This window comes from Penicillium verhagenii (assembly GCF_028828195.1).
Source record: "Penicillium verhagenii strain IBT 33310 chromosome Unknown utg000005l_segment0_segment0, whole genome shotgun sequence".
NCBI lineage: Eukaryota > Fungi > Ascomycota > Eurotiomycetes > Eurotiales > Aspergillaceae > Penicillium > Penicillium verhagenii.
In genome coordinates, this window is record NW_026643169.1 from 4,229,944 (window position 1) to 4,252,103 (window position 22,160).

Consider the following 22,160-nt stretch of genomic DNA (forward strand, 5'->3'; position numbering starts at 1 on the left):
ATTCGAGTATAGGGATATCAAGAAGAAGAAGGACAAAGAAAAGAGGTGACACGGCAAACGATGGCCGGGGTGGTTACTCCAGAGTACCACGTTGTCAGCCACCGGATGCGGAAAGTCCCCAAACGGCCGAGTTGTCGGATTGTCTTATTGTAGAAATTTCGCGAGATTTAAGGTCGCCGATACAACCACAAAAAACCCTTTGTCTTTTTGAAGACAGGCCAAACTGGTGGGGTTCAGCGTGTTTCTTAACTGTTCTCACTGGATGTTGCCGAATAGATCAATGGGGTAGTGCCGGAGAAGCGATTGTTGGGTACCGGAATGGAAGGAAAGTTGGCGGAATATAATCCCAAGTCGCATGCGACCGCGTAGGACCCTAGTAAAGGGTAAAAGGCTCGAGGTCGAGAGAGAAGTGAAGTCGAGGGAGAATGACGAAGGAGGTACGTGAAGTTGCAGAAGTAGGTTATCGGAAGATGTGGAGAAAGTAAACCGGGGATCAACAGCGAGTGGAACTGGCAGCACACACAGTATGGCCAAAAATGGTTGAAATCCCAGTGATGAGGAAGAGGGAAAGACGAGATCACCAAGGAAAGTATCAGAGGAAGAGCAAGAGAGGAGTAGCTTTTTCCCTGGAGACACAGGGTCATCTGGAATGGTGGAATGTGGTTCTGTTACCGGTATGGTCATGATGTTCCTGGCGCCAGTGAAAAGACCAATGAAGGCCAATGAGAAGGCGGTAATTTATAGTAACAACGGTAATTTGCACGTTTTGGGGACTAGTGGTCCAGTCCCTTTTCTGACAGGAACTAGGCCTTTCCTGGGTCGATCACTGATCTAGTACAATATCCATCCCTGCTTGTTTTGCTGGTTGCTCCTTCGCTGTTTTACTCCTTTCGGATCCGACTCAATGGGAGTCGGCTCAATTACCATGCTTCCTAACTTCCTAACTTCCCAAATCTTCTGTTTTTCCCCTTAAAATCTCTGCCTACGCGTCTGTGAAGAGGCAGTCTTGGGGACTTCTTGGCTACAAGCGGTAGCTGGATCGTGGCTGAAAGGAGTGGGCCCTGCCAATACCCTAAATATTGCACAAGCAGATGTACTTCATCTCACGTACCAGAGGAATTGTTCCCCAGCTGTGGAGTAAGAAAAGGCACGAATAAGAGGGGAATCTAAATTAAAAGCCCCGAGGAGAGTGGACTGTCTTTTGCAATATTATAGGTACCTTGCCGCCTGTCGAGGGGGCTTTCCATACCGTAAGCGCTCGTATTATTGGAATCGGAATACATGGATTATGGATATCTTGCCCAGGTGCCAGGGCTGGGCATACATTGGCGCGCTTAGAAGCTAGACTATTTTTTCTGCTCTTCCCTTATTGAAACCCCCCTGGGCCCTCACTCGGGAGCAAGGGGGGAAGTCAACAAAGCGGGCCTATGAGATAATTGGAAGGAGATTTTTCTTTTCCAGTCAATGCAGAGTGAATGGATCTGTCTAAATAATGTATCATGTTCTTACAATATGTATAGTTTCCTGGGATATCATGCGGGATAGAAGATTACATGTACAACCTCGCAAGGATCACAGAGATCCAATTTAACATTTGAATTATCTTCAGTTCTTAACGGATTTCAATCGATCAATAATTCCCCTAGCGGGCCCCCATAAAAGCATAACATTAATAGCCGAGTAACTCTGTGGCGTTGGCTTCTTGCACAGCCTCGGTTTCTCGTGAGTCCATGAGTCATGACAATTCAACTCGTCATGTCCATAATCTTATTGTTCGGAATCTACTTCCTTGAAGTCCGACGGTTGTGATGTTGAGAACTTGAACGATAAGAAGACAACCCCCTAAGATTAGATATCAGAATTTAGACTATACCACACATTCGCCTTACTTCAGTATAAAATCATCATGTTCTCTCACTAATTAACAGTTTAAATAATTGATATCCTCAAGGTAAGTGCTTTGCGACCGTGGGAAACTCAAGTTTCATGTAAACTGGTTCGGTTCGTTGACAGCCTTACAAGGGCCCCATCACGGCGCCACCGCTATTTTTAATTTCTGGGCCAGGGTTCAACTGTGTCCAGCTGTCTGATTGGCCATGCCACCATGGACATCTCACCCCACACAAGTTGAACCAACTGGTGAGAGCTCAAGGGATTGTTCCGTATCTACAAAATCCGAAACATCTACTACTATTTACATGCTCGCGAACATTTGAACAAAATAGAACTTGAAGTGGTGACCTGGATGCCATCATTTTACCGAACATTGAAGTATCAACCTTGGAAATCAGTTCTCGTCAACTGGTAGAAAATCTAGATCTGGTGGTTTCAATGTTCAAAATACATACATACATATATATCAATCTGAGAAACAGCGATTGTTTCCAACATTTGAACATTTGACATCTGGAATGAAAGAAAGCTGCACATGTGCATGTGACAATCAAAATTGGTTCAATGTTAATTAGGCAGTAGCATGTATTGATAGATCAATCAATCAATTACTACATATGGTTTGACCAGTCAGAGAAGCACTGAGGGTACATATGTGCATACATAGGTGCCTGCCTCGTACACATGTGCATACGAATATCAATCAATTGAATTAATTGATGTCGATTGATATCAACCAGGTTAAACTTTGAGTACGACGGCCGAATGACATATCAATTGATTACATAGGATGAAGATACAAGCCCAAGGCTCGCAACGCCTTCCACTTCTCGTTCAACAATAACGGCCTCCAGGGCCAGGAAAAGCAGATGGGGGACAGTTCAAAATTTACTGGGTTAGGAAATCTAGAGGAAAATTCTCGAGTGCTGCTCTGGTTATAAGAACAATCAAGTACCAGGAGTCCAGGACGGAGTAGTAAACTCTCAAGTGCTCACGATGGTGCATGACCGTACAGTGTTGCCAAGAGTGGTCAGAACAGTGAGAATACTTAGTACAAATACCAACAAAGTCACCGATAAACTCATGAAGACCAATTACTCTTTTGTACCCTAGATGTAATTAATAGCTTCATTATTCAAGGGGTTGGAGTTTGGAAGAGTCAACGTTTCCCAAGAGTGATTGATGCCTTGTTTCATGCCTGTTAATTCGGGTGTCGAATATTTTTTTCCCTATCAGCACGTGATGAGTGGAGATTTTGCCAGCTCTCACCGATCAGAAAAAAAAAGTAGTAGAATGGTTTTCCGCAGCGGTTAGGTCGCATCCCCGGAGATCAAAACACCCAAATCGACAGATCAAACTCCCTTTGATCTAAGCGATTCTGTTTAACACTGTTTTATTGAACCGCAAACTTTGTGGTTCGCTCGAAACACCAAAATGCCCGGCCCAGTGGACACCGCAAAGTCCGTTGACGCCAAGAAGCGCAAGAGAAAGCACGCTGCTAAGACTACTGCTGACAGCGAAGATGTCTCTAAGCCCGTCGAGACCAAGCCAGCAAAGAAGGCCCCGAAGTCCCCCAAGTCCAAGACCGATAAGACAACCAAGAAGCGCAAAGTGAGCCACTCGGGCAGCGAAGACGACGAGAACGACGACGAGGTTGAGGTTGAGGAAGTTGAGGAGCAGGAGGAGGACAACGAGGCCGAGGAAAAGGACAATGTTGTTTCTGATCTTCCCACCATGGGCGAAGTTTCCCTTCCCCAGACCGAGAGCACCACCCTGCAGAAGTTCACCGAGTTGAACCTGTCCGAGAAGACCATGCAGGGTATTAATGACATGGGTTTCGAGACCATGACTGAGATCCAACAGCGCACAATTCCACCTCTTCTTGCTGGTCGTGACGTTTTGGGCGCTGCCAAGACTGGTTCCGGCAAGACTCTGTCTTTCTTGATTCCTGCGATTGAGATGCTCAGTGCCTTGCGCTTCAAGCCCAGAAACGGTACTGGTGTTCTTGTTATTTCACCCACCCGTGAACTGGCTCTCCAGATCTTCGGTGTCGCACGTGAGCTTATGGCCCACCACTCTCAGACCTACGGTATCGTTATTGGTGGTGCCAACCGCCGTGCTGAGGCTGATAAGCTTGCCAAGGGTGTTAACCTGCTCATTGCCACCCCCGGTCGCCTGCTTGATCACCTCCAGAACACCCAGGGCTTCATTTTCAAGAACCTGAAGACTTTGATCATCGATGAGGCTGATCGTATTCTCGAAGTTGGTTTCGAAGATGAGATGCGTCAGATCATCAAGATCTTGCCCAAGGAAGAACGTCAGACTATGCTTTTCTCTGCTACCCAAACCACCAAGGTCGATGACTTGGCCCGTATATCCTTGCGCCCTGGCCCATTGTACATCAACGTTGATCACAGCAAGGAGCACAGTACCGTTGCGGGTTTGGAACAAGGATATGTGATCTGTGAGGCTGATCGCCGCTTCCTGCTTCTGTTCTCATTCCTCAAGCGCAACCTGAAGAAGAAGATTATTGTCTTCTTTTCCAGCTGTAACTGTGTGAAGTACCATGCCGAGCTTCTGAACTACATCGATCTTCCCGTCCTTGAGCTGCACGGAAAGCAGAAGCAACAAAAACGAACCAACACCTTCTTCGAGTTCTGTAACGCCACCCAGGGTACCCTCATCTGCACCGATGTTGCTGCTCGTGGACTTGATGTTTGTCTTTTCCCGTTCCCTACTATTCCTATATGATCCGTTTTTTTTTTAACATCTTCCTTTTAGATTCCCGCTGTCGACTGGATCATTCAGTTCGACCCCCCAGACGACCCTCGTGACTACATTCACCGTGTCGGACGAACTGCTCGTGGTGCCAACGGCAAGGGAAGGAGTCTCATGTTCTTACAACCATCGGAAGTTGGATTTTTGAAGCACCTGAAGGAAGCTCGTGTTCCCGTGGTCGAGTTTGAGTTCCCGGCCTCGAAGATTGTCAATGTCCAGTCTCAATTGGAGAAGCTCATTGGCCAAAACTACTACCTCAACAAGGTAAGTCCCTCTCCCGCATATGCCGCTTGACCCCATATACTTACTTTCTCTTCACAGTCGGCCAAGGAAGGATACCGCTCGTACCTCCAGGCGTACGCTTCTCACTCCCTCCGCTCCGTGTTTGATGTGAACAAGTTGGACCTGGTCAAGGTCAGCAAGGGCTTCGGCTTCAACACCCCGCCACGGATTGATATCCAGCTGGGTGCTAGCATGAGCCGCGATAAGAGACAGGACCAGCAAGGCCGCCGCACATACGGCAGCCAGCCTAAGGGCAGCTTCAACCGGAAGCGCGACGATTAAGGGTGCTATGACTGGAATGCTAAAATAACCAAAAAAGTCCATGGTCGCCTGCATTTATCATTTGGGGAATTGTGGAGTTAAAATGTGTAGATATACTTGCCATTCAAATGTTTCAATGTTTCAATGTTTTAATTTTTGACCAGACTTGACAAGGCCATCTTTGTCTCGTACCCACTAGTAAATACCATCTACAATGTAATAGAGTTCAGGAAAGTTTTGCTTCAGTGTTTTTAAAGAAGGACCGGTCATGTGGGCAGGGAAGGGAACCTTGGGAAAAGACACCGGAGTGAAACTTGGAAGTGTAAGCCAGGTAGAATCCACGTGGGGAGCCAAAGTAGAGCAAATACATAGTGTTCGGCAACATTGTTACCTTGGAAGCCGAGTGTGCATAATCCTTAGTACTACTAGTAGTAGGGAAGACATGCTGATTTACACTTCCAATGTGGGAAAATCATGTGACCACTTATGATTAGGTACTAATGGATGTACTAGTATCCATCTCTGTTATTTCCAAGGTTGTCCTCAAACAGTGGTTCATGTATGTACGGTATGTTTGGTGTTCGTGTGCTTGTGGGGCAATCTTATTGTAACCTATGAAATGTGATATGTAGCATCATTAGATCAGAAAAGATTCCAAGGTTGCCATCTGAAATTCTGATTGCCTCATATACAGGGCTGCAGGTGTGCAAGACTAACTACTGTAGTCCTGATAACAATTTCTTTGGTGACTTGCAGCCCCTTGCAATGTTGATACGCACTAGAGTCGTTTAGTGCATAATACCAGGGACTCTTGCTTCTTTTTATGTTTTTTTTTTTTTTTTTGTTTTTTTTTCTTGTTGATTCAGAGAAAGAGAAAAACAGAAGAAATATAGCGAGGACGCCGCATTACCGGAATTTTTCCAATTGCTCGGGGAAAGCGACCGATGCTAAAATGTGATGAGTTGGCAGTGCAGAGAAGGTAGCACCAATCATGGTGGCTCCATGGCACCCAGTGTCTGTGTCGTCTGGGCGACCAACACCTCTTCTTTTTTGTCTTTTCTCCTCCGTCGAACCAGCTTCTCCGTACATTGAACGGATAGAAATGGTCTGTGTCCCTCTGTGTGACCGAATTAATTTCAATGAGTTGTCCGTCTCACCAGAATTTATCATGTATTATGTATCATGTATTAGATTTTAGATTATTAGCCAAGGTAAAGAATTGCCGCGTGTAATGAACGTGGACAAGAATGAGGTGGCGCCGACCATTTTTTTTTTTACCCACGTACTAGTATTAGAAGGTAAAATCCAAAGAGAATAATGTGGTTTGATATGTTTAATCCTAATTATCCGTTCCTGATCCACGGTTCGTTTGTTTGGTAACCTAACAGGTACTTTTTATATGGACACCGCTTATCGGAACCTGGGGTGGTAAGAAACCAGCCATCTGCTTTTTTTTCAGCCTTGAAAGTTGGGATCTAGAGAGAGGCTGGGCTGATCTTCTTTTTCAACACTTTTCTTCTATCCCTGAAACTCTTCTTCAATTCTCCCCTTCTTTCTCATTTTCAATTTCGATTTCTCCGTTTTCAAGGTTCATGTTAGGGATTAGCGGAAGAGCACAGCTTGTTCGACCTTCCAGCCCGCATAGCAACCATCTCACCGTTGCTTTTCCTCTTTCCTTCTTCCAACTCTTTCGTGTTGGAATTCCTATCGTCGTTGTTGTAACGTGACTTTTGCGCTGGTACGCTCTTAATTCCTCTCATCTTTCCAACATTCTTCGGCCTTGCCCATTCCCCATCTGTACCCGATCTCTCCAATCTCCATCTGCCTTTTACCCCCACTATTGTGTTGTCAAACGGAGCATCAACAAGTGACCATCATTTGCTTCCCCCTTCCAACAGTCTCGCTTGCATCCATTCTCTAGCAGTATGCGATTGTCGGAGTGAGGAAATAATTTTCAAATCAAGAAAATTAATTAGCACAAGAGAATCTTTTTTTTTTAAAAAAAAAAGCAAAAAAAAGAGAGAGAGAGAGAGAGGGGGGAGGCCCATCTGAAGCCATGGGTGTCAACACCCGCAGACCCGTCCTTCCCGCCCCTACAGAATCCCTCGTCGATACCAACGGCAGCGCCACAGGCACAGATCTGGCAACTGACATTTCTCGCCGCACAGACAAGACGTCGTACTCGATCCCGGACGACGGAAGCCCTGTAACGGTTTCTACCCGGCGCCATCGGGACCGGGACGACAAGCTGTCTCATTCACACCGCGACTCTCAAACTTCCCTCCTCATCGAATACTTCGAGGGAGGGAAGAACGCCAGTGGCATCGTCTCTCGACCAAGTGTTCGAGTGCGAGTCACCCCCTCGGGTAGCAGGAAGTCCAAGTCCAAGGACAACGATCACATTCAGATTACCGAATCCGGATCTAGTCGCAAGCCCTCATATACTCGTCGCATCTCGCTCACATCGCCCTCGTCCAAACCGAGGCAACTTACCGAATCGAATTTGGATGACCATACAGGTAGCGACAGCAATTCTGCCGAGGAAGGTCAACGTCCGTCATCACGACACTTGCCCGTCGAAATCGAATTGATGAATCGCGACCAGGGTAGCGAAGTGTCCGCCTTTTCGCGTGATGCCCGTTACATGCAATCCGAGGTTTCGTCCATGCCCGCGGACAGCATGCTGGATGGTCCCTCATCCGCGGGTGTCCGCCGGAAACGCAGTCAGAGTATGGAGCGTGGTGCCAAACGGGAAAGCAAGAATTTACTGAAGACTCCTTCCCGACAACGCAGCCGAAGCTTAAGTCATGAGCGTATAGTAAACAGAGTTGCTGAGAAGCTTAACAGCTCACCCCATGAGGTTTCTAGCAGCAGAAAGAGCAAAAGTAGAAGCAAGCATGCGGCCAAGGATTATCTGGAAGCCGAACCGACGAAATCATCGTCGCGAAGGAGGCGGCATGCGACAGGTGAAGAAGAATACATCCCGAGCCCGGAATCCAGTCTGCTTAGCACATCTGCCGTTTCTTCCAATCGCAAGTCCGACGCTTACTCTGTTCGATCCGGTGCCTCAAAAACTTCAATCAACAACCCGAAACTCCTGGAAACAGTGGAAGATGCGATCCGACGATTGATTCTTCCGGAGCTGAAAGAGCTCAAGAAGGATCAAAAAGTCATGTCCAACACATCCAAGTTTGACCGAGACATGACAACTTCATATTCATCCACCAGTTCTCGCGACGAACTGGGTCGCCGTCTGTCCAAACACGCAAGTGCGCCCGATGTCATGAAGCCGAAGGTTGTCCTGAACAAGAACAGCAAAGACGAGGGCATTATTCTGGCTGGCGAACCTGTTCCTCAAAACAAAGATCGCAAGTTAAGCAAAAGCAGCGAGACCTCTGATGCTGGGTGGGTGAAGTACAACCGACCGGACCTCACGGAACAAGAGAAGCTTCGCAGGCAAAAAAGCAAGGGACTCCGCGATGCTCATGCCGCAGCTCGAGTAGGATCTGCTTTGACATCGGCATCTCTGAGGCATCACGATTCTCAGTCCAGTATTGGTCAGAGAGAAGAACGGCGAGCCAGCGGCTCTCAGAGAAGTGTGGGGCCCGAGGTCTACAATGAGACAGAGCTCGTCTTTCAAAAACACAACGTGCCCGCCATGCCCATGCACAGTGCAATGGACTCTGAGTTGACTCGCACCTCATTGCTCTCGGAGCGATCAGAGAGCCCAGCTCCCCGCAAGAGACTCTCCCAGGCGGAAATCTCTCGTGGTTCGCCGCGTCAAGTCGTCTCCCCGACTGCTCGTACCCCTACCCGGACCCCATTGGACTCACGATATGAACTTGGCATGCGCCATGGCAATCAGTCACAGCGTGACCTATCCATGCACAGTGCTTCCGACCGTGATCTTCACGCTAAGAGCCAGTCGCCTGCAAGTGATGGTGGTCACTGGGTTATTGCCGCAGCTGCAGCCGCCAACCTGCTTGACGCTGCTCAACCAGAAACCCATGATTCATTTATCGAGCCATACGAGACTGGTCGCCAACTCAGCCCCATTCAGAGTGTGGCCAGCGAGCGTACCGAGACACATGGCGATCATCAATATATCAACCAGCACCATTCCGAAGCCCAAAAGGAGATCGAGCCCCGCCTTTCCATTGAGTCCTTGTCTTCTGCTCCTAGCACCAACCTTGCTCGATCCACTCGCCAGGGAATCAGCCCTAGAAGTCAAAGTGGCTTCTCTCACCACGATGAAGAGGGCATTGAACTTGGATATGAGCAATCCCGCCACGCTTACCCCGAGGATGATATCTTCGGCCATGAAGAAGAGTCCAAGCTATCATATGGCCAAGAAGATAGCGAGGTTGATTTCATGGATCGAGTCAGGGAGGGCCAGCATGTGACCCCTGCCATTGCCGCCAATCCGCAATTTGTCCAAGCTATGGGTATCGAATCAAATGTCGCTTCTCTGATGGACCCTTCAATCTTGGAGACTCAGTCCTACCAGTCTGGCAGTCGCTCACAGACCGACCTCGCTCCACGATCTAGAAGCCGAAGCCCCGAAAAGCCTGTTGTCAATGAGGGATACCGAGGAAGTCCCCTCAAGCAACGTCAAGACGCATCCAGCCCTGATGAAACTTCCTTCACACGTCGTATGGGTGTCACCTCGCCCCCACAGAGCGTGACACAGTCAATTGATGACCTCGACGAGGCAGGCTTGGTGGCCGCAGCTGCTCGGGATGTCGACCGTGATTTAGGAAGTCCTCTTTCTGATGTTGACCAACGCAGCCAGGAATCTGAGTCTGAAATCAACACAAACCCATCCATCATCCAAGGCCCAATCGGTGGCATGGCTCAAGGAAACGGCGAGAACTGGGCATATGATTCACGATCCCCACCTGCTGGACAGGTCCCATACTACGAATCCAACCCGGCCGGAGCCAAGGACCTGAGTGGTCAGCCGCATAATCTCGATGCAGAGTACTACGAAACCGCCAGAAACATTTTCGGTGGCGATGAGTATTACCCTGACCAGCGTTCTCAGCAGTTGTTTGACACGCCACCCGGAGCTAAAGATGAAGGATATGTCTCAGCTGCCAACCCTGTGTCCCCGAGCGTTGGCACTCCCAAGCAAGGAAGTCGAGGAGTCGGAGCTGCAGATGCCTTTGATGCCCCTGCTGAGGTGGATGAATTCTCTCCTGCTCACCAGCGTAACTTCAGTGGGTATTCTCATGGAGTTGGCTCGCCGCTCTATGATAGTGCTACTGGCCATGGCATTGAGAGGATCAAGTCCAAGGACATTGTTGCTCTTATGGATCATCTTACTGTTCGAGATGCTCAGCGCAATGCCCGTGATACTGAGATGTTGGTTACTTTGGTCCGCAGTGCCGCTGAGATGCGCACCTCTTTTGACGAGATGAAGAAGTTCATTGCCCAGCAAGACGAGGCGCTCCTTGATTCTACCGAGAAACAGCATGAGCGACTCAACCAAGTCCTCGGTGGCCCTCGGCCGTTGCCTCCAAGCGGGTCTCGTACTCGCCAATTGAATATGGAGGACGACGAAGACCTGCAGTCTAAGCGCAAGAACATTTTCAAGCGTGCCCTCAAGGGTCTGAGCTTGAAGTCTGGCAATGATTTGTCTAAGATTGAAGGCATGCTGGAGCAATTGCTTGACGAAGTTGAAGCTCTGCGGGAAGGTCAGGGCGTGTCTAGCCCACGTGCGCCAGCTCGAGTGAGTGGTGATGGGAACACCCTTGACAACAATGGACAGAATGCCATCACCCAGGGTAGCTCCTCTCCTTACACTTCCAGTCCAGCCCCGCAAGCCAATGCCGATCCGCGAGTCAGCACGGTGCCTGAAGAAGATGAGGACGAGGATGAGCTTGATGAAGCTGATCCTTACATGACTTCACACTTGCCTGTGCGAGACTTTGCCCGCCACGAAAGAGCTGGATCTCTTCCCCTGAACACACCCCCTCGCAAGCCACTGGCCTCCGGAACTCGCAGCAATGAGACCACCCCTAAGGCTTCTGCTGACAAGGCTGAAAAGTCTCGCAAGCACAAGTCAAGCAGTTCTTCTATCTTCCCCAAGTTCTCTCGCTGGTCGAAGACAACTGCTTCTTCCATGGGTGACAACATCCGCAACAGCATCCAACCCGGACGCAAGGAGCGACCTTACTCCGAGAATCTTCTCGGTCGGGATCTGATCTTCCTCACGATACCTACCAGAAGACCGGTGATTACTACGATCCCGAGGGCGATGATCGTCTCGGATCCCCATACGGGGACGAGCAAGAGAACCGGCCCCCATCTCCTTTGGTGCCTTCTCAAGTCTCCGAGACCCCCAAGTACCGCGCCCACCGAGGAAGTCTCGATCTCCAGCACCCTCAGCCTCGACCGGGTCCAACTGGACGCTTCCAGTCAGCACTGGAGACTCAGGCCCAAACCTACGCCACCCCCGGCTCCCCCAGCTCCGAGCGCTGGGGTTCCAACCCTAGCTTGCCACCCCTGCAGCCTCCCAACCAGAACCGCTTCAGCACTGGCAGCCGGCTCTCGCCAATTTCCGACGCAGGCTACTCAGAGCACAGCTCTCGTGTAGCGGGCCCACCGCGTCCCCCTAAGCTCAAGGATGAAGGCCCCCTGATCCCCGAGCGACCCCCTAAGGTCCTCGAGGATGAACAGGACCAAGCTTCCACTACCTATGGCGATCGTGTTACTTCACGGGTATGTTCACTCAGAAAGAAAGAAAGTCCTTACAAATTGAAATAAACACAAGCTAACTAACTCATTCACAGAGCTCCGCCATCCGCTCCCCTCCTACCCGCAAACCAACAGGCCCTCGCCCCTTGACCTCCGCCGGCCCCTATAGCCCCGGTAACGTCAAGCGCACCCGCTACCGAGGCAGTCCGATGCATGTCGACGATGAGGAAGACTACTGAGATCGCATTGTGATGATACCCTAGGTTGTATTTGTGTCTAGCGAGTTTTGCGTTGATTTATTTTCCCTTTTCATGTTTTCCTTGTTCCTATTCCATGTGACGAGCTTGGCCTCCACGCCTATTACGACAGTGAACGACCGTACCCCTACCTGATATCTTGCCATTGAGCCTTGACTTTGAAACAATCATCCTCTTCCATCTACGAGCCATTTGCGTGCAAAAATTACATTTCTGCTTTTATTCGAGGCTTCTTTCTGTTTTCGATGTCTATAAGCTTCATGATGGTGGGCGGGGCAGCTATGTATTGCTTTTTGTTGATTCTGTTCATGTCTAGCTACGTGCCTTACTCCTCTTGCATGTCCTGAGGATAATTCTTATTTTTTCTTTTTTTTTTCTATCATCGTTCTGGTGAGGCTGTGTATGTACGCGGTGTGGCTGTCGTCAATGCCAATTCATGATTCGATGCTATATTGATCTTTGGTTCTCGCTAGTTATGTAAAGAAAGGGTGCTTGAATCTTGTAGAAAGGTGATACAAGGATAGAGTAATAGTCACTGTCACTGGCTAATCATACTTCAAGCCTTCCCAAATATCAACATCGTGTCAATTGATACACACAAGCTGCCAACCATCCATAGAAACCAGAGAGGAAGAATACATAAAAACCAAAACGTCGAATCAAAACCCCAAGCAACAAAAGCCAAAGTACAAACTGTTCTCCTCACCCAACCAATCAATCAATAGAATCTTCCCTAGTAATCAGAAAAAGGCCTCACAGTTGTAGTCCCTCTCTCCCGAAACATCAAATCCGCCGTCGCAAGCGCACTATACTCTGTCCCCTCGCTCACAGGAAAATTCCCAGGATAACTCTCCGTAGAATGACACTTCGTCCCATGCCCCATTCTAACCCCCTTCTTAGACCCCTCCCCAGTCCCCCCGCTCGCCTCCGTACTCGACCTCGCCGACGAAAGATCCGCCGGCCCATCAAGCGACACCAACGACCTCAGCGAAGCAACAGGCGACTTTTGCCCACTATAAAGCCCTATATGCGGCATATGCGCCTTCAAAGTCGCGGGCGCAGGCGCAGGCGCACCATAGCTCTGATAACCATGGTGTAGCATCTCCGAGATATTCTGTACCGACGGCACGGGCGCGTACCGCTCGTTCTCGTCCTCACTGCGCTGCTCTTCGATGCTCGCGCCCATCTTGTGCTCGTGTATGGACTGCCGTGCGAGGTGTAGGGCTGGCGTTGAGCGTGCTTGCAGCGGACTGGACTTCTCTTTTAGGTCTGTGATTGCTGAGACGCGCGGCCGGTTGGGGGCTGACATGCGCTTGACGGCTGTGTCGTATGTTGGGACGTTGTTCTTCGCGTACCGATCTACCACTGTGTGTGCGTTGGTGCCGGCTTTGCCGGCGGAAGCAGCAGCTGAGCCTCCAACTCCCGCTGCTAGTCTGGGGCTGTACTTGGGATCCGGGACTTGGGGCTGGGTGGGCGAGTGAGTGCGCTCGAGAGCGGTTTCGGGATAGCACTGCGGCATGGTGGGCGGGGTTGTGTAGGCCGTCACTGGCTGCTGGAGCATGTTTGGGAAGACATCGGAAGTAAGTCTTGACTCGGATGTGTATGCTGCTGATTGGGCGGATTGGGAGTGGCGGAGGGTGGTTGATGGGTTTGGCGAGCGGTAGTTTGAGAAGGGGACGATGGTGAGGATGAGGTCTATGACTCGCTTTTCTGTTCGCTCGATGCCATACTTGAAGGGTGGGAACTCTTGTGCTGAAGACCAGAGGGGTCGCGCGATGAAGGATATGCAGTATAGGAATTGGAGGTAGATGAGGGTTATGATGAGGGAGTTGGTTGTTCTTGGGGTTACGGGGAGGACGGCGTGCGTTCGGCCCGATCGTTTGTAGATGACGAGAGGCATTTTCGGTCAGGTTGACATTGGTAGTGTCAACTGGTAGTAATGAGGATTGATTTCGTTGAGTGTAAAGAGTGTGTTGAGTTAGATTGGTGTGTTATTTTTCTTTTGACTTCTAGATGTGATGGTTTTGGCCTCTGACTTCTTGGGAAGGCGCGAGTCTGCACCATTACAAGGAGTATAATACCCCTCGAGCTTTCAAGTACTGGCACCACAGACATCTGGACTTTTGATGAATCTTCAATCAGTGAAATGAACATGATGAATGTCTGTTTCTTGGGCTGCAATCTGCAGAATATCTATCCTTATGGGTCTTTTCCTTTGCTGGTGTTCAGACCATGTTTCGATTCAAGGTGATTTTTTTGCTTGAGCATATTCGTAAGTGCTCATAAGTGCCATTGAGTCCAGACAGTATTTCATAGCTGCTTCGCTAGTGAATCTGATATTGTTGAAAACATTGAATCGTTTCATATTCACGATCTCCTCGATTCTGTACTTCAGTCGCCCTGATAAGGCAATGTGGAACATTTTTGTTTTTGTTCTGCACATGTGTAGATCAAGAAACCACTCTGAGCACCAGGAATATGGCTGATCGGTGAACCAATCCTATCTTCTGGTCAGCAAAGCTATCACTAATGAAGGCTCGATTAGTGATTTGACAAGTTTCCGGTAGGCATTGGGGGGAATGTCGTTGTCGAAGATATTTAATGACATAAACACCCGTAAATGCATAGATTACATAGATTACGCTCATATCTAATCTCGGCCCGATTCCCGAGCTCCGACACCTCCACCTTTCCTTGACTCATGACAGCTCGTCTAGCAGCTCTCCGTTCCACCTTATCCACCATGGCTGGCAGGGCAGTAGAATGTCATCATGTGCGTCCGCGGAGCTTCGCTCCGCTCGACGATACCAAAGCGTCAGATGCCCCGCGGCTGAAGGGCATCGTTTTCGATGTCGACGGAACCTTGTGGTAAGGCGATATCCGCTTTCTTTTGCCTGTGCTGTGTACACGTAGTCCTGAATATGACTTCAAATCGCTGCCCTTGGAAGCCCAACTATTCATTCGGTCATGAGGATTCCATATCATCGTGTTGAAGCTTTGAATTGGACCTCGGCTGCTCCATCGCAGACGATAAAACCACAGCTCTTCATTGCAGCATTGAAGATGATCGCATCATCATTGAGATTACAAACTGACGTGAAAATAGCCTGCCACAACACCACATGTTCACAGAGATGAGGTGAGATTATACCGAGCGGTCCGCAATGCGGCAGGCCAACTATATCCAAACACCACCCGGTGAACACAGAAGCATCCATGTATCTGACTTGCATAAATCTATAAGAGACGCCCTCGGGATAGACAAGTCAATTGACATCCTCCACCACATACAAGCTCTTCCGGTGGAAGACCGCGCTACTGCCGTCGAGAAAATCCAAGCCGTTGAGCGGCGCGCGATGGTTGAGCAAGTGCCACAGCCGGGTCTAGTGGGGCTGATGGAATATCTGCAGTCGCGCGGATTAAGACGGGGGCTGTGCACGCGGAACTTTGAGTAAGTAGTACTCAAGTCAATATAGCTTTTGTTTTTCTTCCCCTCAAGGCCGGTCTTAGTTCCGGGTTGTGAAAAACGCTGACGCATTGCTCGGGTCATAGATCCCCGGTCCGATACCTTCTCAATAACCACCTGCCAGAGCATATATTCCTTCCTATAATTACTCGGGACACCCCGAATGTGATCCCGAAACCGGACCCTGCGGGAATCCTGCACATCGCGCAGGAATGGGGGTTGACCAATCGGGCCGAGAATTTGATTATGGTGAGTGAGGGAAACTGAATTTCACACCCCTTGCACTGATGAGCATTATAACGGTATTATCTGCTGGGTATCTTAGAGGTCTAATGTTCTGTGATAGGTTGGAGATAGTATTGATGATATGACGGCTGGGCATATGGCTGGCGCGGCCACGGTGTTGCTTGTGAATGAACGAAATGCTCATTTGAAGGAACATGCCCATACTGATCTTTGCATCAATCGGCTGGATGATCTGATTGAAATCCTTGAGCAAGGATTTGTTGGTCAGAAGTGTGATCCCGAGCATGTCTAATGGCCATTGCCTTCTTTCGTTTCTTTTTCATATAGAATAACACCTTAATGGGTGCTGACCATGAAAGAGCCTTGGGAGTATTGGATGTATCTTTGAATCAACATCTTTTCGCAATCGCTATGCGACAAGAAAAAAAATCTAGAATGTGTAAAGATGTAAGGTACAGGGGAATCATGATATTTCATTACATGGAGCTTGTTGGACTATTTTCCTCTGCGACCTCGGAATCCACCGCGCGACGGCGGCCCTCCGCGACCATTACCACCGCGACCGCGACCCCTTGGAGGAGGGCCACGAGGGAAGTTCTGTCGCGGAAGTGGAGAAAGTGTACGCTGGCGGGTGTTATTCCCAGGAAACTGTGGCCGGCCACGAGTTGGTGGGGGCCTGCCCCGAGATTTATCGGGCCCAGGACCATTGCGAGGAGGTGGAGGACCAGTGTTAAATCGGATGTGCGATCCGCGGCCTCGTCCACGAGAGATGGGCTGGGGCTTTGTGCCCTTGCGAGGCAGCAAATCGTCACTTGAGGGGGATGATGAGCGAGTGTTGATACCGCCACGAGCCCCTCCTCGCCCCCTACGACCCTGTTTGTAGTTGATGGGTGGCGGGGCCTCTTTGGGGGCTGTGTTAAGGTTGACGATGATATCAGGGTCGATACCCTTGAGTGTAAAGCATGTGGTATTGAGAGGCCGGCGGAGAGATGGGCAATCACCGATGAGATGGCTTCCGCTGCAGCAGTTGGCACATGAGATCGATACCCTGACCTCTGTTGAGGAGGTTTCGCGCAGCGGGAACTTCCATTGCCAATCGCATGAAGACTCAAGATGCTCTGAGGACCCGCAGAGATCGCAAGGGACCTCAGAAGCGGAGCTCTTCAACGGTGATGAGCACTCTTTATCAGTATGTCCTCTTTCCCGGCACCGTTGGCATCTTCTCCATGAGGGGCATTGTGTGCTAATATGCTCATTCCATGCTTTGCAGTGCACACACTGAGAAAATGTGTTAATAGTTCATCATTTAACAATACTGCTTCCTTCAAGACATACCTCTTTTGTAGGGCACACTGCAGCCTGATGGCCATACTGAAGGCATTCAGTACAGCCCACCGGGAGCTGAAGATCAATGTCATTGATATCACGATCCCAGTATATGAATTGAGCCTGGATTTCCATATCTTTCTTGTCCAGATCGACCAAGGTAGCTGGCGTTGTGGGGTATTTCTTTGCGTAGAGTTCAAATGCCGCTTCCTTGCTCTCAGAAGAGCCACCTGACACACCATTTACGGCGCCGTTTGTGTGCCCATTCGTAACAGCCATATCTTCCTGGTTACTATCCTCAACGGCGCCACCCTCGGCCTTGGGGTCGATGTTCAGCAGTATAGAATCATCGGCCTCAGAATCTAGAGACACTGCGTCAGAGTCACTTCTCGAGTCCACTTCGCCTTCTTCCAAGTCACTCGATTCATCCAGTTTATCTTGGACCTTTTGCTTCCCGGCGACATCGGTAGGCTCAGGTGAAGCTGAGCCATCGCGACTTTTCCAAAACGCATTCACTGTCGTGAACTGCTCAGACTCGGGCTTTGTAGCCTGAGCCTTCGGTCGAACCTCTCCCGATGCCTTGCGCTTCCCAAGTGTTGTCCGCACGGGCGCTTTCCTGCCCTGGTTCCAGCTGATGGCAGGCGCAGTGCTGCCTGCATGAGGATTGACGGGGGCCGGCTTTTCAGGCGAGTCCGAGTCCGAATTGCTCCCAGATTCTGCGCTTGATCCAGAAGAAGATGTCTCGTCAGGATCAATCTCGAGTGGGCTCGAGCTGAAAGACGCGCCTCGAGGAAGAGTGTCGCTCACGTCGCTTGCGCGAGATCGATTCCGTCGCTGTCTTTTCTTGGGTCGGGAGTCATTATCGCCAGAGCCTCGGTTGGAGGAATTTTTTGACCGAGGACGCTGGATACCGACTGAGGCTGTTCGCGAGTCTGCCTCGTCCCCAGAGTCTGCCATGGTGTGGGTTGAACGAATTGATCAACTTTAGGAGAAACTTGGGGAGGATATTGGACCCGAGGATTGCAATCAAAACTTTACGGGTGGCGTTAAATGCCATAAACGCAATATTATGTGCGTTAGTGGGGCCGCTTATCGATAGATGCTGATAAGGTGTATCAGACGATTCAGACCACAGACATGCTAATTTGAAGGGACTTCTTATTTTTTCCATCTTTATCAGTCAAGAAACAGTATCATAAAGCATAGATCTTATTTGATAGTCAACTCAATCAACCTTGTCTACCAAGCCGAATAAGCAGCTACATAGATGAGCTATGATATGTCGCAGTGCCGCAGTGCAGTGGAGATGGATTGTGATCAATCGATACGACGATACCTGACCTTAGAGTGGTTAAGTGACGTTTGCCCAGATGTTGGCACCTTGAACAGATCTGAAAGAATCAGAACGATGCAAAAAATTCTTGATTTCTTTATGTATCTTTCTATCTACATGTTAGTAGTACTGATCTCAAGGGTGTCAGCACCCATGAGCTCCAGGTCTGGAGGGCGCACGATGATGGTACAGGCATTGGCGGCGGGCCTTTCAAAACATGTTACTATCTACTAGTACTAGATACCTACTATATACTACATGTAGTACATGTATCTCACGACATTGGAATATACTACTCATATATCTAGGTCGTTGCTAAGAGTCTATTCCACATGTGCACGGTCAACTGTACCTAGTACCTATCAAAATCAATATTTTGTTTGAGCACCTATCATCCACTGTGTTACAATTTGTGCTATCAATGACCTGGGTGGTCCCAATTGTTTACCCAGGTATTTACCAGAGCTTTCTTGTGATCCATATGTACATGGCTCGCCACTCTGGGACATGTATCATTGAATGGAATTAGGCAACCAGTTAGTATAAATTGTGAGTCGACTCAAGAGGAAAGAGTTTATTTAATGAGGTAATCAGCGCTGAAAAGGGAATAAAGAAAGAGAATAAAGAAGGAGGAACATTTGAAGGTAGGTGTGCAACTTTTGAACATTTGAAGTATGTGATCCATTAGGCCCTGAGCCTGCCTGAGTCTTCTCTTCACTGTATGTGTTTATACATTTGGGTGGGATTTACTGTGATACGCGCGCTTTGGACTTACCCTAAACACCCTATCCACCCCGATCACTGGTTTGAACTGACATTCGAAGCTGATGTCAATAATCTCTCAAAAATCAAGTATAAGCAAGTCTTGGAGGTAGTGAAGAAAGGGAAGTCCAGGCTTTATTAAGAGCTCGGGTACAAAATGTTAGGTAACGCGCGAAATAGGAATTGGATGAAAGTCCCTAACCCCAACGCAGAATCACTGAGCAGAGACGAAGTCATCGAATCATGTTTCAAGTTCTGTCGCGTTACTGGTAATCGTGATACTCCGGACTGATCATTTATAGCCTTGAGATCTAGAGTTTGCCACAAGCTTTCAAGGTTGTAGGGTCGTTGTTGCCCTAAGATTGAGGTTTGTAGCTAACTGAACACTACAATTAAAGATAAATGTTGGTCTAGATCGAGGTATTATTAAGGTAGATCCAGGATCAAAATGCCATGTGGACTGATTCCATATTTTTTGTTTACAGTCTAATGCTAAGCGAAATCGTGTGATAGGTCAGCTTCACTCTGCTATTTTGGACTAATGTGATATCCCCGGTCGTGCACGATCGAAGGAGTCTGGATCGTCGTCGTCTACTAAAGTGTTTAGAATCCGATTGTCATAGAAATGATGTGTTCTTGAGAGAGAGAGAGAGAGAGAGAGAGAAAGAAAGAAAGAAAGATAAGAGTATTGATGTTCTTCGTGGCGATTCTCCGCACCTCCGGACTATGTATATGCCGAAGAACTGGAAGAAGAAAAACCACAAAAAAAAACAACAACAACATAATACAAACGAGACTTGCAAAAATTCTAGATCGCTGAGAATTGCCTTGGACAATGTAAATTGTTCTAGATCAATGGAAGCCCTGAGAATAGGGGGACCTCTAGGATTATAAATAGGAGAAAGTGGCTTTGACTATTTTATTTAGCTCCAACGTATTTAGTCCACATTTAGTTGAGCTGGACCTGATAACTGCACGTGCCCTGGTGGCCAAACCCATTCTTGTCCATTTCCTATCTTCAATTTTTTCTTGACTCATTGGAAAATCATTGGAGTCAAAGAACACACCCAAATTCTTTCCCTCAACCCCACAAAGCCAAGTTGCCCGCGGTTCCATCGTTCCGTTGAAATAAAAAAAGAAACTGCCCCGTGACCCCGAAAGCCGATCCGCCTTTCTCCAGTTCTGGGCCGTGTGTGCCACTTCCATCCCCACGCTCCTTTTTCCCATCAACCACCTCTTCGCCGTCACGCTGGCTTCCGACTCTTCCAAATCCTCCCTGTTGGTTCCTCGTGCCATCTCTTTTGCCCCCGAGATGGACGGGCCACAGCGGTTGTCTCCCAACACCCAGAAGCAGGGCCGCCGCCGGCGGTCCAGCAGTCTGATCTACCAGGAACCCGCTGAATCGATCGAACACACGAGTGACCAGGCCGCCTTACCCAATCTCAATGCTAACTGGGTCAATGCTAAGGGTGAGTTGCGAGTGGTGCCACTTTCTCCGTCCCCCCCGAACATATCCGCCGATCGGGACACGGTGGACAGGTCGTGAAATTCAAAATGTTGGAATATGGCTAACGAGACTCGATCGCGTGAATAGGTGCCTGGACTATCCATTTCGTCCTCATCGCTGCGCTCAAAGTCCTCTGCGACATCATCCCCGGCGTCTCGCAGGAAACCTCATGGACCCTTACCAACATCAGCTACATGTTTGGCTCCTTCCTCATGTTCCACTGGGTGCGGGGCATCCCGTTCGAGTTCAACGGTGGTGCCTACGACAATCTCAACATGTGGGAGCAAATTGACAACGGCGACCAGTACACGCCAACCAAGAAGTTCCTGCTCTGCGTGCCTATTGTGCTCTTCCTCGTGAGCACCCACTATACCCACTACGACCTTACCTACTTCACCATCAACTTTTTGGCCACGCTAGCGGTGGTCATTCCGAAACTTCCTTTCGTAAGTGTCTCTTATAGCCTGCGTTGCAATCTCTCTTCTTTATTGAAGTGTCACGAGGACATCCCTGCTAACATCTCTCTAGTCGCATCGGTTGCGAATAGGCTTCTTCTCCGATTTAGAAGATGATTCATAGTGTATTCTTTTCTTTCTCTTTCTCTTATTCTTTGCTACATTGGCGTCCGGCCTCCGAAGCTCACTCCCTGTCTTCGACTCGTCTCCGTCCCTCCTCTCCTGTTTCCTCTTTCCCAAAAGAGTTCGTTGCATTGCGTTGAATTACGGAGTATGATCCGTCATTGGCTTATCGCAAATTTTTCTCCCTTTCTTTTTTTTTTTTTTTGGAAAATATGAGACGCAGCCGTGGGCCCGGCCACTCCTTTTTTTAGCTCCTGCCTGTCCTTTGTCTAGATGCCCAGTTTTAGAGCCCTGCATATCTTATATTCTGCACAACGTTCCTTCTTTCCCGAAGTCTTTTGGAATCTCCAAGGCTTCCTGTAGCTTTAAGCCTGGAATTTAAAAAATGGGGCTCTGCAGAGCTTCTGAACATGCCGTAATGCAGGTCACTTGTCTTGGCTGGGTCCATGCGGGGGCATTGCATCATCGCTGGTGCTGGCTTGTTTACGATTCGCCTACGCTCTACGTACATATCAAGGATGGTACTAAATACTTTAAAAATGCAATGTAGTCGCTCTTAAAGTGATGATACCTACGAATAACACCTGAACTATTTCTGTCTGACGAGCTCATTTACTCTCGTCAATGTCTATGTGAATTTCGTTGATTACCCCGCCTCTAAGAACCTCGGAAATGACTAGTGGTTGTACATTGTAGTACCATGACGATCGGAACAATTCAAGACTTCATCTCCATGATTGGTACTTGCCCGTGTATCAATTCTAAGGTTCAC

The 22,160-nt window shown here is 48.9% G+C and overlaps 6 protein-coding genes across 6 annotated transcripts; 4 read left to right on the plus strand and 2 right to left on the minus strand.

Moving 5' to 3' along the window:
* Positions 1–3,327: 3,327 nt before the first annotated feature.
* Positions 3,328–5,235, plus strand: has1 (ATP-dependent RNA helicase HAS1; the record flags this gene model as incomplete). The annotated part of the gene is made up of 3 exons (XM_057164475.1): positions 3,328–4,608; positions 4,675–4,935; positions 4,993–5,235. The coding sequence occupies 3 exons, from the start codon at positions 3,328–3,330 to the stop codon at positions 5,233–5,235; spliced, it is 1,785 nt and encodes a 594-aa protein (XP_057023156.1).
* Positions 5,236–7,270: 2,035 nt separating this feature from the next.
* Positions 7,271–12,152, plus strand: N7466_005079 (uncharacterized protein; the record flags this gene model as incomplete). The annotated part of the gene is made up of 3 exons (XM_057164476.1): positions 7,271–11,449; positions 11,470–11,937; positions 12,009–12,152. 3 exons carry the CDS (start codon positions 7,271–7,273, stop codon positions 12,150–12,152), a joined length of 4,791 nt encoding a protein of 1,596 aa, XP_057023157.1.
* A 751-nt stretch (positions 12,153–12,903) lies between these two features.
* N7466_005080 (uncharacterized protein) lies at positions 12,904–14,070 on the minus strand (the record flags this gene model as incomplete). Its single annotated transcript, XM_057164477.1, has 1 exon — positions 12,904–14,070. One exon carries the CDS (start codon positions 14,068–14,070, stop codon positions 12,904–12,906), a length of 1,167 nt encoding a protein of 388 aa, XP_057023158.1.
* Positions 14,071–14,889: 819 nt separating this feature from the next.
* On the plus strand, positions 14,890–16,174 carry N7466_005081 (putative haloacid dehalogenase-like hydrolase; the record flags this gene model as incomplete). Its single annotated transcript, XM_057164478.1, has 5 exons — positions 14,890–15,038; positions 15,277–15,309; positions 15,415–15,621; positions 15,723–15,885; positions 15,983–16,174. Coding segments are annotated over 5 exons (744 nt in total), but the record flags the coding sequence as incomplete, so codon positions are not given.
* A 203-nt stretch (positions 16,175–16,377) lies between these two features.
* On the minus strand, positions 16,378–18,165 carry N7466_005082 (zinc knuckle domain protein; the record flags this gene model as incomplete). Its single annotated transcript, XM_057164479.1, has 2 exons — positions 16,378–17,160; positions 17,218–18,165. 2 exons carry the CDS (start codon positions 18,163–18,165, stop codon positions 16,378–16,380), a joined length of 1,731 nt encoding a protein of 576 aa, XP_057023160.1.
* A 2,318-nt stretch (positions 18,166–20,483) lies between these two features.
* On the plus strand, positions 20,484–21,389 carry N7466_005083 (ORMDL family protein; the record flags this gene model as incomplete). The annotated part of the gene is made up of 3 exons (XM_057164480.1): positions 20,484–20,772; positions 20,898–21,256; positions 21,339–21,389. Coding segments are annotated over 3 exons (699 nt in total), but the record flags the coding sequence as incomplete, so codon positions are not given.
* Positions 21,390–22,160: the final 771 nt, after the last annotated feature.